Source organism: Acomys minous (assembly GCF_964271855.1).
Source record: "Acomys minous genome assembly, chromosome: 4".
Classification (NCBI taxonomy): domain Eukaryota; kingdom Metazoa; phylum Chordata; class Mammalia; order Rodentia; family Muridae; genus Acomys; species Acomys minous.
In genome coordinates, this window is record NC_140486.1 from 100,010,030 (window position 1) to 100,021,215 (window position 11,186).

General features: G+C 49.4%; 1 protein-coding gene across 6 annotated transcripts in view; it reads left to right on the top strand.

Annotated features, from left to right (window-relative positions):
* CFAP65 (cilia and flagella associated protein 65) overlaps window positions 1–10,308 on the top strand; it is a 30,427-nt gene extending 20,119 nt beyond the window's left edge. For 5 of the 6 annotated variants that reach the window (XM_084778457.1, XM_084778454.1, XM_084778458.1 and 2 more), the window contains 14 exons: window positions 403–579; window positions 821–887; window positions 1,049–1,159; window positions 3,640–3,831; window positions 3,938–4,096; window positions 4,978–5,121; window positions 5,360–5,473; window positions 5,617–5,724; window positions 7,170–7,214; window positions 7,417–7,619; window positions 8,015–8,143; window positions 8,902–9,369; window positions 9,938–10,075; window positions 10,155–10,308. In XM_084778457.1, coding sequence (XP_084634583.1) covers window positions 403–579; window positions 821–887; window positions 1,049–1,159; window positions 3,640–3,831; window positions 3,938–4,096; window positions 4,978–5,121; window positions 5,360–5,473; window positions 5,617–5,724; window positions 7,170–7,214; window positions 7,417–7,619; window positions 8,015–8,143; window positions 8,902–9,369; window positions 9,938–10,075; window positions 10,155–10,257 — 2,158 coding nt within the window. In that variant the 3' untranslated portion in view covers window positions 10,258–10,308. Of the gene's footprint in view, window positions 1–402; window positions 580–820; window positions 888–1,048; window positions 1,160–3,639; window positions 3,832–3,937; window positions 4,097–4,977; window positions 5,122–5,359; window positions 5,474–5,616; window positions 5,725–7,169; window positions 7,215–7,416; window positions 7,620–8,014; window positions 8,144–8,901; window positions 9,370–9,937; window positions 10,076–10,154 lie in introns of those variants that run through there. The other variant, XR_014778510.1, reaches the window with a different exon arrangement.
* Window positions 10,309–11,186: the final 878 nt, after the last annotated feature.

Consider the following 11,186-nt stretch of genomic DNA (forward strand, 5'->3'; position numbering starts at 1 on the left):
TCTCTTAATCCTTCCCAAACAGTTCCGTTACCTGGGGATCAATCACTCAACCATTTGAAGGGCCCGTTCTCCCTCAAATCACCACACACGCTCTCATTGTTTAATCCTAGGTTAGTCTGGAACTCACTATGCAGCCCAAGTTGACCTTGACTTTCAACAACCCTTCTGCCCAGTCACCCAGCTACTATGACAAGTGTGAGCCATCACGCTGGCTATTCCTAGGTTTGGAGGACATTTATGAAAAGAGACTCCACCCTGCTACAATTGCTCACCAGAGCATGGGTCAGCTTATGAAACAGGGATGCAAAGCACAAGCGGTGTGGTGAAAGCTCCTCTTTCTGCCTGTCTTTCCAACTGGCCTTTGCTTTGCCTGGCTTCACTCCTCCCATTTGCCGTCTCCAGGGCCTTCCTCTTTCCAAGCGACCAGCAGCTGGACCTGGATGTGTGGGTAGAGCAAGCCGAGCTTAACTGTACCGAGCTCCACCAAATGCGTGTAGAGGAAAACTGCCTCTTCACCATCAACCCAAAGACTGGAAGCCTGAGCCCTGGCCAGGAGCAGATGGTGGAGCTCAAATACAGGTGCTCCTGCACCCCCCTACCGTGCCCTTCCTTCCAAGAGATCTCTAGCCCTGCCTTTTCTCTGTATGACTCCAGGGGACCCGAGAAAATTCCCCCTGGGAGGCCATCCCCTGCAAGGGATGTCTATGTCATACCTGCCTCATCCCAGCCCAGAGGTGGTTGTCTGGCTCAAAGCTACATTTGTCTTCCCACTCAAAGAAGACCCCAGAATTCATGGTCCAACTTGTCTCCTCCCATCCAGCCACCTGTTTATCGGCACTGATCACCTCTCCGTGCTCTTCAAGGTGTCCCATGGTCGGGAGATCCTGGTGAGACCTCCCACCCTGGTCCTGCTGGGGACTGCCTGCAGGAGCTCTTTGAGAGGAGCTGGGAGTGGTGGCCCCTGGGGAACTGGGAACCGTATCTCTGCTGGGTACGCCCATTTTTTTTTTGCAGGGCAGCATGCCATCCACGGGCTCTTTCTTTCTAGCTACATTTCATAGGTGTGACGGTAAGGCCAGAGCAGAAGTACGTGCACTTCACGTCCACCACTCACCAGTTCATCCCTGTTCCCATCGGTGACACGCTGCCTCCACGCCAGGTCAGTGGTCTGTGCGATCCTGTCACTAAGAGGTCTGAGGATTGGTCTCTGTCTCTGTGTCTATATCAGTTCTTTCAGGATGATGGACACTGCCCCACATGAAACAGATGGCCAAAACCTTCTGGCACTAAAGCCAGGCTCCATTCCCATGCAGAAGTATTTTTTCCCCATTAGCTCAAGGATCTTCCATCTTCTTGATCATGGACTACACAAATGATATATTTTATCATCATACATGGCTCAAATAATGTCTTTTAAATTTTATCCTGTCTTATTTTATTTTAAATGCCAACTACCCCACTCAGTTTATCCAGACCTGTTGGCTAAGAGGCCTCAGCCACAGTTTGGAAACCATTGCACATCTTTCCAGAGAGCAGAGGATAGGACTATGAATCTTTAGAAGTTGCAAACCTAACTTTTGTGTATATGTCTATGTGTGTGTATATGTGTATGTACAGGTTTGTATGTGTCTATGTACATGTATAGTTACATGTATGTGCATGTGTGTATACATGTTAGTGTGTATGTGTGTGTGTGTGTGTGTGTGTGTGTGTGTGTGTGTGTGTGTGTGTGTAGTCCAGAGATGGACATCATTTTTTTTTCTTTTTCAAGACAGAGTTTCTCTGTGTAGCCTTGGCTGTCCTGGAATCTCTTTGTAGACTAGACTGGCCTTGAACTCACAGATATCTGCCTGCCTCTGCCTCCCTGAGTGCTGGGATTAAAGATGTGCACCACCACACCTAGCCTCTTTTTTTTTTTTAATAACCCACTAAGTCTAATATCTGTTGCATGTATTGTCATGGGTGTAGAGCCTTCCACTGGAGCTCAGCCAGCCATCAGTAGCTCCTCAGTTGGGTAGGGATGGGGCGCTACGAACCCCTCCTTCCCTTCATGATGGAAGGTCAACTGGCTTGGTCTTATGCAGGTAATCACAGGTGCTGTGAATTCCTCAGTGCATCCATCTTGTCCTGTCCAAAAGATGCTGTTTTACTTCAGTCCCAGTCCTACCCATCTCTGGCTCTTACAATCTTTCTGCCTGTCTTCTGCAACAGTCCCCAAGCCTTGAAAGAGGTTATGACACAGATGGCCCATTTGTAGCTGAGCACTACATCGACAACTTATTTCCTGCTTATTTTCTGCTCTCTGATCAGTTGTGAATTTCTGTGTGAACCATCCACTGCATAAAGAAAATTCTCTGATGAGGTTTAAGAACTGCACTAAGTAAGGGTGTATCAATACAAAGTTAAGGGGCAGTTTGATGTCATTTAGAAGAAATAATAGTAGCAAGTTTACCTCTGGGGCCTGTAAGAGATGTCCCACCATGGGTTCTAAACCATGCACAACATTTAAACCATGTCAATTGAAACCATACATTTCCTCCTGTAGAGAGGGGCCTTAAATCTAATCAGAAAGTCCCTGGTTTCCCCAGAATGCTCATGTCATTATTGCACCCCGGGCATATCTTTGCCATGCTGGTCATTATTGTAGTTTGCAGATTCACAATTAAGACTGTTGATGATTTTCCCTGCTGGCAGCCCACATTGCAACTCCCCATGCTATGAGAGCTAGCCAGCAACGAGGATGTGGGCTGTCAGTACCAACTTGAGTTTTGCAGTGAGGATTAGTTTTCAGCCTATGCACTTGGGTAAAGAGTGGACACAGACATCCAGCCTATAGCACCATAATTGGACATCAGTGAGATGTGCCAGGCTAAGAAAGAGAAGAAAAGTCCAGGGACAAACCTGGGTAAATTTTTTTTATTCCTCTCTGGCTTTAGTATTCTTAGCTCTAAAAAGAAGCATTGGACCAGAATAGCTCTGTTGTTGGGTTTTTTTCCCCCAAGACATCCTTTGAAGGCAGTCTTCAGTTTTTCAGAACCCTTCCCTACTCTCTTTAAACAAGACTTCCTCTAATAACAGGCACGGAAAGTGACAGTCTTCTCTTTTTAAAAACTATTTAATTTTAACTTATGTGGATTGGTGTGAGGGTGTTATATCTCCTGGAACTGGAGTTACAGACAGTTGTGAGCTGCCATGTGGGTGCTGGGAATTGAACCAGGTCCTTTGGAAGAGTAGGCAGTGCTCTTAACCACTGCACCATCTTTCCAGCCCCCGAAAGCGACAGTCTTCGTGGTGGACTAGATTGAAAGTCTTAGAAGATAAAGGGTCTGGATGAGGCATAAGTATGTGGACATTTTCCCCAAACCCAAATGCCAAGGACATACACACTAGGGTCTTTTATAAACTTGGCAAGTGTAAACTGAGGGCAAATGAAGGAAGTAAACTGCTGCTTTACAAGTATAATTTCTGATTATCCTATAGTGTTACAGACTAAATATCCAGGTATTGAGCCATAAGGGCTCTGAGACCTTCAGCGTCACTGTGGGGATACCCTGCCCTCCCCAGAGTGGAAAGTATCCTAGGCCATCTGTTCTACAGGCTAACTATCTCCCCTCCCCTCCCCCATTCCTGCCCTTGCAGATTTATGAGCTATATAATGGCGGCTCAGTACCTGTGACATACGATGTCCAGACCAGCGTTCTGACACAGGTTCAAGAAAAAAATTTTGATCATCCTATTTTTTGCTGCCTAAACCCCAAAGGGGAGATCCAGCCAGCAACTACTGCTCGGATCCTGTGGATCTTCTCACCCATCGAGGCCAAGACCTACACAGTGAGCAGTGGCCTGGCTAATATTGGGGTGGTTGTGGTTGGAGCTGTGACTTCCTCACTGTGTCTTGGTTTCACCAGCTGCCTTCCCCATCTCTGTAATCTCCCAGGTGGATGTACCCATACACATTCTTGGATGGAATTCAGCTGTCATCCGATTCCAAGGAGTGGGATACGACCCCCATGTCATGGGTGACACTGCTCCTTTCCACAACATCTCCTCGTGGGATAGTAGCTCCGTATACTCTAGGCTGATGGTTCCTGGGCAGGTGGGAGAAAGGGAGCTGGGAAAGCCTGAGGCAACAGAGGGCCTTCAAGTCAAGGGTGGCCAGTACTGAAGGCTAGAGAGGCTGGGGAGATAAAGGAGATAGGTTAAGGAGGGGTAGAGGGGCGAGACCTGGAGTTAGCCTGGCTCCAGCCTCAAAGACAGCACCAGCTGTGTAAGAGGCTTACACTGTTGGCCCATGTCTGGTATCCCTGCTTGGGACACTCCACCTGTTTCAGGACCCTGATCCCATCCTTTTCTGTGAGCACAGGGCTGAGGGGTACTGCAAGATTCATAAGGAAATCCTCTTAGTTTAGGTACCATCTTCAGATAGAACAGTCCCTTTCCTGGGTTCAGATGCTCAAGATGTCAGTGGTCACTAGTACTGCCTCTGGTCCACATGCTGCTTACGGTTGGGAGGCCTGACCCACCATCCAGCCACCCATCTATTCACTGCCCACAGATGTACTTTTCCATCTACCCATTGACTCGTATACCATTAACTCATCCATGTATCTATCTATATACAACCATCTATCCACGGATCCCCTACACTACACATTTTTCCATTAAGAGCTCCATTAGACCCCTAATTCAGGATCAACACTGGAGGTCCCACGACCCAATAGGCTTTGGGGTGAGGTTCTTGGGAGTTATCCTAGCTCTGCATGTGAGAAGAATTTGGAAAAGTTACCTGTGCCCCCTGGAGTTTAGCAACACACCCAACTCAAGAGAACAACTGTGCCTTCACCACACTGTGAGGGTCAGATGCACAGAAAACTCCTAACAGTAACCGGCCAGTTGGAAATGCTTAGGAACTGGTAATGTTTCTATGGGTTCTTCTTCACGCTCCCAAAGTTGACACGATGTTCTCTTCAACAACAGAATATCTTCCTGTCCCAGTCTCACATCTCCCTGGGAAACATCCCTGCGCAAAGCAAGTGTAGCCGCTTGCTCTTTCTCAACAACATCACCAATAATGAGACAATTGTCTTCACCTGGCAGCCAAGGACCTTAGACTTTGGAGAGGTGAGGCTCCATTTGCTCCTGGAGCCATCACTTAGGGCAAAGCTGCAGACTCATTCTGTACTGCCCCATCTCACCTCACCACATCCCACCTTGTCCTTGTCCTATCTCCATCCCATCCCGTCCTTCCTGTACCATCCCATCATCCTGTTCCGTCCCATCCTATCTTGTGCCACCTTGCCTCAACCTATCCTCTGCCATCCTTCCTCCAAACCCACAGCCTCTTTTCCTAAATCCACAGGTATCTGTGAGTCCCGCGGAAGGAGAGGTGGCCCCCGAAGAGGCAGCCCCGATCTTAGTGACCCTGAAGGCCTCGGTTCATGCCAGCTTCTACAGTGTGGACCTGATATGCAAGGTGGGGAAGCAGCAACAGAGAAACACATAGGGGTTGAGACACAGCTCCCAGGTATGGGATGCAGGAGGATGCTGAGGAGCCAAGGTAAGCTCTAGACGAGACCCTCCAGACCTAGGCCTTCTCTCGCCTTGTGCTGGGCCCAGGTGTACCGGCAAGAACTCATGAGGCAGTATCACAAGGAACTACAAGAGTGGAATGAAGAAAAGGCGCGGCAGGAGGTGGAGTTCACCATCACAGATAGGAAGGTCAAGGTGAGGAGGGTGGAGCGGGCCTCCCATCCCTGGATCCCACCAGGGGAGATAGCGGTGCTGGTGACCGGCTGAGGTAGGCCTCCGTGGGAAGCTGGCCAGCCTGCTTTAGGAGCTTACATTCTGCTCACTAGGCTGGGCTTAGCAGCTCCCCCAGCTGTCCTGACCTACCGAGTGTGAGGAAAGCTGGCAGGCAATTCCCTGCTCCACACAGAAGGATTTTTTTTTTTGTGCGTGCCTGTTGAGTGCTGGGAACACACAGGGCTCACCTTCTGATGGAGAACACTGTGGCCTAGTGGCTTCAGGTGCAGGCTCTAGAGAGAGCCTTAGGTTTGATTCTTGGCTTTAGCCTTTGCTAATTATGTGACCCTGACTAAGTTATGTAACCTCTCAGTCCCTCGACTATAAAATGAAAATAACATAAATTAGAGATTTCCTTCAAGGTAATCCATAGGTGAGAGACAGATGAGATAAGATTGGCCACAAGTTGCTAATAGTTAGAGCTGAGTGAACAATGAGATTCTTTGTAGCATTTGCTCCTCTTTCCTATACAAAATATGGGGCATTGGCATTCAATTTTGTTTGGTTTGGTTTGTTTGGTTGGTTTGGTTTGTTTGGTTGGTTTGGTTGGTTGGTTTGGTTTTCAAGACAGGGTTTCGTTGTATAACAGAGCTCTGGCTGTCCTGGACTCACTTCGTAGACCACGTTGGTCTTGAACTCACAGAGATCTGCCTGCCTCCGCCTCCCAAGTGCTGCGATTAAAGGCATCCAACACTTCCCGTCTCAGCCTCTTTAAGTGCCCAGGTTACAGGCATGAGGCACCACACCCAGTCAACAATAGATGTTCTTAGAATATGCTGTAATGCTAGTGAAATAGCCACTTAGGAGCCCCTGCTGTGAGTGTTAATCTGTAGCTATGCCCAGTAATCAGAGACCATTTCCAAAACACAAGCTACTATATAGCTGCGGGGAGACAAAGAGTAAATGTAAAACATCTTGGTTCCCCCTCGTTTTACTGCCTGCCTACACTCATGTCTTTACCCCTCGTTCTTCTCTGTAACCAGCACATAGAACTCTCAGAGAACTTCCCCTGGAAGCATGGGCCCTCCATGACTACACAGCATACATGGAAGTGGGGCTGCATTCTTCAGAACGCAGGCTGTTTCCTTGTCTCTCTGAGTTCCAAAGACCCAGGGTACCAAGGGCAAACACCTTTGGGGCCAGCCTCCCTACGTTTCAATCACATTTCCTTCTCTACCCTTCACTTGGCTGAGCAGCTCTTCCTTGTCCATCCCCAGGCAGGAGACACTTACCCAGAGGTGGCTCTACAAGAGGGTAGCACTGGGAGGTGGGCAAAAACCAAGCGGGGTGCAAGGTCTGGTTATCCAGAGAGGTGGAAGTGGACATGGCTGGCGCTGTCACATCCTAAGCTGGCTTCTCTCTTACAGAACACAGCATATTATAAAGCCCATGAACCTCCAAAGAAATACAAGGTGAGCCGGAAATCCCCAGGCCAATGTTGGGGTAACTAAAAAGAGTTCTTGCTTGTCTTCAGAGACAAGCCCTAAGCCAGCCTCCTAGACAGAAGGGAGGAAAGTAGCAGGCGGGTCCACAGCTCTAGGGAGCTATGCCAGGGGACCCCATTGACAGTGGGATTATAGTTGCCCTGTGGCCCATGCCTGCCTCTTCCCAAAGACGCTGCCTCCCATCACAAACCAACCATCTCCCAGCCGCCCTGCCAGCTGGAACCTGAAGGTGTCAAAGGAGAAGACAATATGGCCGTGTCCTCAACCACCTGTGCCAGGCCTGCTCTGTCTAGGCCTCACTGCGAGGGCCCATGCTACTGACTACTACCTGACCAACTTCTTCTCTGAGTTTCCCTGCTACTTCTTATACCGGTGAGCTCCTGGGGAAGCATGGGCCACCTGCCTTCCTCTAGTCTTAATCCTCTCCCGCACTGTAGAACAGTGATGTCCACACACAGCCTTTAGGAAGGGCTGAAGCTAGAACAGGGGGGATGACAGTCATCGGGCACTACGGGCCCAAACTATCACCACTGCTGCCTAGGTCCCTTTGAGGACAGTAACGAAGTCCCTGAGGAATCCACCAAGGCTCCCACTCTGTCCTTTTGCCAACTTGGAGCCTCCTCGATCCTGCTCTATCATAACGGCTGGGCGTGGCTCTACAAGTACACTAACTACATTTTGTTAAGACCGGGAGTGTGCCTGGCATATTTATAGCCTTATGACTGGACAGTTGCCAAGTCCACTCAGGATATCATGGTCTACTCCAGGGAGCTGCCAAAGAAGAAACCCTCCGGGGAAGAGCCAAAACCTTTTGAGGACAAGCCCCCTGACAAAGGGTACTCTATCTCAGGGCAGAAGAAGCAGATTGTGGTTGACTGCCTCGCCACCATCATCAGGTACTCACAGCTCTGTGCACCTTCATTCTCACCTTTACATCTCTCCAGCTGAGTCAGCCAAAGTTTCTGGAGCCAGGCTGGAGAGACGGCTCAGTGGTTAAGAGCACTGACTGCTCCTCCAGAGGTCATGAGTTCAATTCCCAGCAACCACATGGTGGCTCACAACCATCTATAATGTGATCTGATGCCCTCCTCTGGCCTGTAGATGTACATGCAGGCAGAGCACTGTATACATAATAAATAAATAAATAAATAAATAAACATAATAAATAAATAATCTTAAAAAAAAAAAAAAGATTCTGGAGCCCAGGAACTTCTCTCACCGAGAAAAAGAGAATTCCTTTGCAAGATCCCTCTACTGGGGGACCATTGGGATAGACCCGGTCTCATAGAGCTGGTTAGCTTGAGCTTCAGGGCTGAGTCCTGATTCTCTCCCTTTCTGTGGATAGTCTGATGATGTCTAGAGGCAGTTTCCTAGGACTTCAGGAGACCTGCCCTCTATCTGTGTAACTCTGACTTGCTAGCTCTGCCTACACACACCCTGTTCACCTCTAAGACACCACAGGGCTCAAAGATGCCTTGCTCCAAGGGCTCTCCTCCATGCCCTAGCATTTGATAGTAAAAACAAAACAAAGAAAAACAAAATAAATAAATAAATAAAAACCAGTAGCCAGAACTGTCCCTTGGGCAACAGAGAAGCCAAAATTGCCTTTCATTAGATTCCATCTCTCTCTCTCTCCCCCCTCCCCCCTGCCCAGAGGCCTGTTGGAAGACAAGAATTTCCATGAAGCTGTGGACCAAAGCCTGGTTGAGCAGGTGCCTTACTTCTGCCAGTTCTGGAATGAGCAGTCAGCCAAATTTCTGGCCCAAAAGAGCAGCTTGTACTTAATGCCAATCTTGTCCCTGCCCTCGAGCGGCTATGAGGGTGAGAAAGGCAAAGAGCAGGGGGAGAACATCTTTGAGAAGTTAGGAGAGGAAGAAGATGAGGAAGAAAAGGAAGAGGAAGAAGAGGAGGAGGCAAAGGAGGAGGAAGAAGAGGAGGAGGAGTTGAGCAAGAAAGAAATGGAAGAGGACATAGAGAAGGGTATAAAATTGACCTGGTCGGAGATTAAGGCCACCACACAGCCATCTGGGTCCCAGCAGTCCCTTCAGTGGCAATGGCATCAGAATCTGAGAGTCATCATGAAGGAGGAGCAAGAAAATGATGAGAAAGAAGGCATTAGAAGGTGAGCAGTGGGGACCAGGCGAGGACTGGGAAAACCTTACACTGAGGCTGGCCCCAACTTGCCTGTGACTCTCTTAACACAGGTTCTACTGACAACCTCTTGGTAAGCGTAAGATTTAGGTGTGAGGCAGTTCAAAAGAGCAGAGCCCAGCTTTGCGTACGGTGTGATACCTGATTGGTAGCATTTACCAGGCATGGGGCGGTCATCTTCAAAGTCTCTTCAATGCACAGTTAGGATCAGAGAGCGAGCACCACTTCTTCGGATACCACTTTCTCCTGGGGCCTTTTGTGGAGGCATATTCTGTCCCTTTGGGATTCCTTAGCCCCACACAGCCTCTTCTGCACCCTTTCATCACTACGGTGCTCCAAACCTGGCTCTGGGACAACAACGGCATTGCCTAGGTTTGAATCTTAGCCACACAGCTAGCATCTGTGAGACTGTAACAGGATGCCCCATGGTATTGCTGTTGGGGGTAGCGGGTCTCAGTGGGTGTCTGTGCAGACCCCACTGCACAGTCCACTCGTGCAGGCCTGTAACTGTAATAACAAGAGCGACACCCTCCTCCCAGGCTACCAGCTTTTGCCAACCTGCAGGAAGCAATACTAGAGAACATGATCCAGAACATACTGGTGGAGGCGAGCCGTGGAGAGGTGGTACTCACCTCGAGGCCCCGCATCATTGCCCTGCCACCCGCCAGCCTGCAGAGGTGAGGGCTTGGCTGGAGGGGTTCAGATGCCATTGAAAGCCTCACCCTCATTTCCCACCTGTGGCTTTCTCTTTTGCAGGACAGATACCCAGCAACAAAGGGAGGCGCTTAGCTCTGGGATGCAGCACTCTACTGATGGTTTCCTGGTGACAGCATCCAGCCCCTCTCATCTGCCTACCTAAACTGCCCCTGGTCCCTTCTTTACCATCCTACAAGTAAAGCACTTAGTGCCTCTCCCATCTACCTGGATTTTATTTCCTCCTGCCTAGAGAAAGAAATATGTTGAGATGTGTGGAACTTGAGAACTGTCGGTGTGGACTACAGACATCCACTCGGCCTTTAGAAATAGGAGGATGCAGTTCCCCTTGACTGGCAGGTGTTCCTGATACTCGCAGTGGGGTGCCGGACTTAGTCTGGCCAGTGGAGGGCGCTTTGGGAGGGGCATAGCTCATCTTGGCTACAGTGTATCCTGGTAGATAAGAATGGAGCACTAGGCTTGGTGGGCTAAACAGGTGGCCGTGGAGGCCAGATGCACACTCCTTTCCACATTTGTTCACCAGGACCTCCGGGGCCAACCTGGTTCCCTGAAATCCGTTAAGAGGTTAAGAAGAAACTGGGTGGTGGTGGCACATGCATGACTTTAATCCCAGCACTTGGGAGGCAGAGGCAGGTGGATCTCTGTGAGTCTGAGGCCAACCTGGTCTACAGAAATAGTTCTAGGACAGTCAGGGATACACAGAGAAACCTTGTCTAAAACAAACAAACAAACAAAAATCAAAAGAAACAAATTTAAGAAGGAGGGGAAACTGAAGTAGACAGTAGCCGACCAGAGTTAGGATCTTGGCAGCATTTAAAGCCATGGCTTAGCCGGCAACACACGTTTACTAAGCGACCTCCATTACAAACCAATCCTCACACCCTGAGATGTCCTGCCTTCACTAGGACGTCTGCCTCTGTTTTCTCCCTAAGACCCGCCAGGCAACCTCAGTCCTCTGCTCCTCCCTGAGCTTAGAGCCAGGTGAGTGGAAAAGTGACATCTGGTGTTGTTCCAGAGGCGCTCAGGTCGCCAGCACCCTCCCCTAAACCCCCGTTTCCCCGCTACCCCCTTACT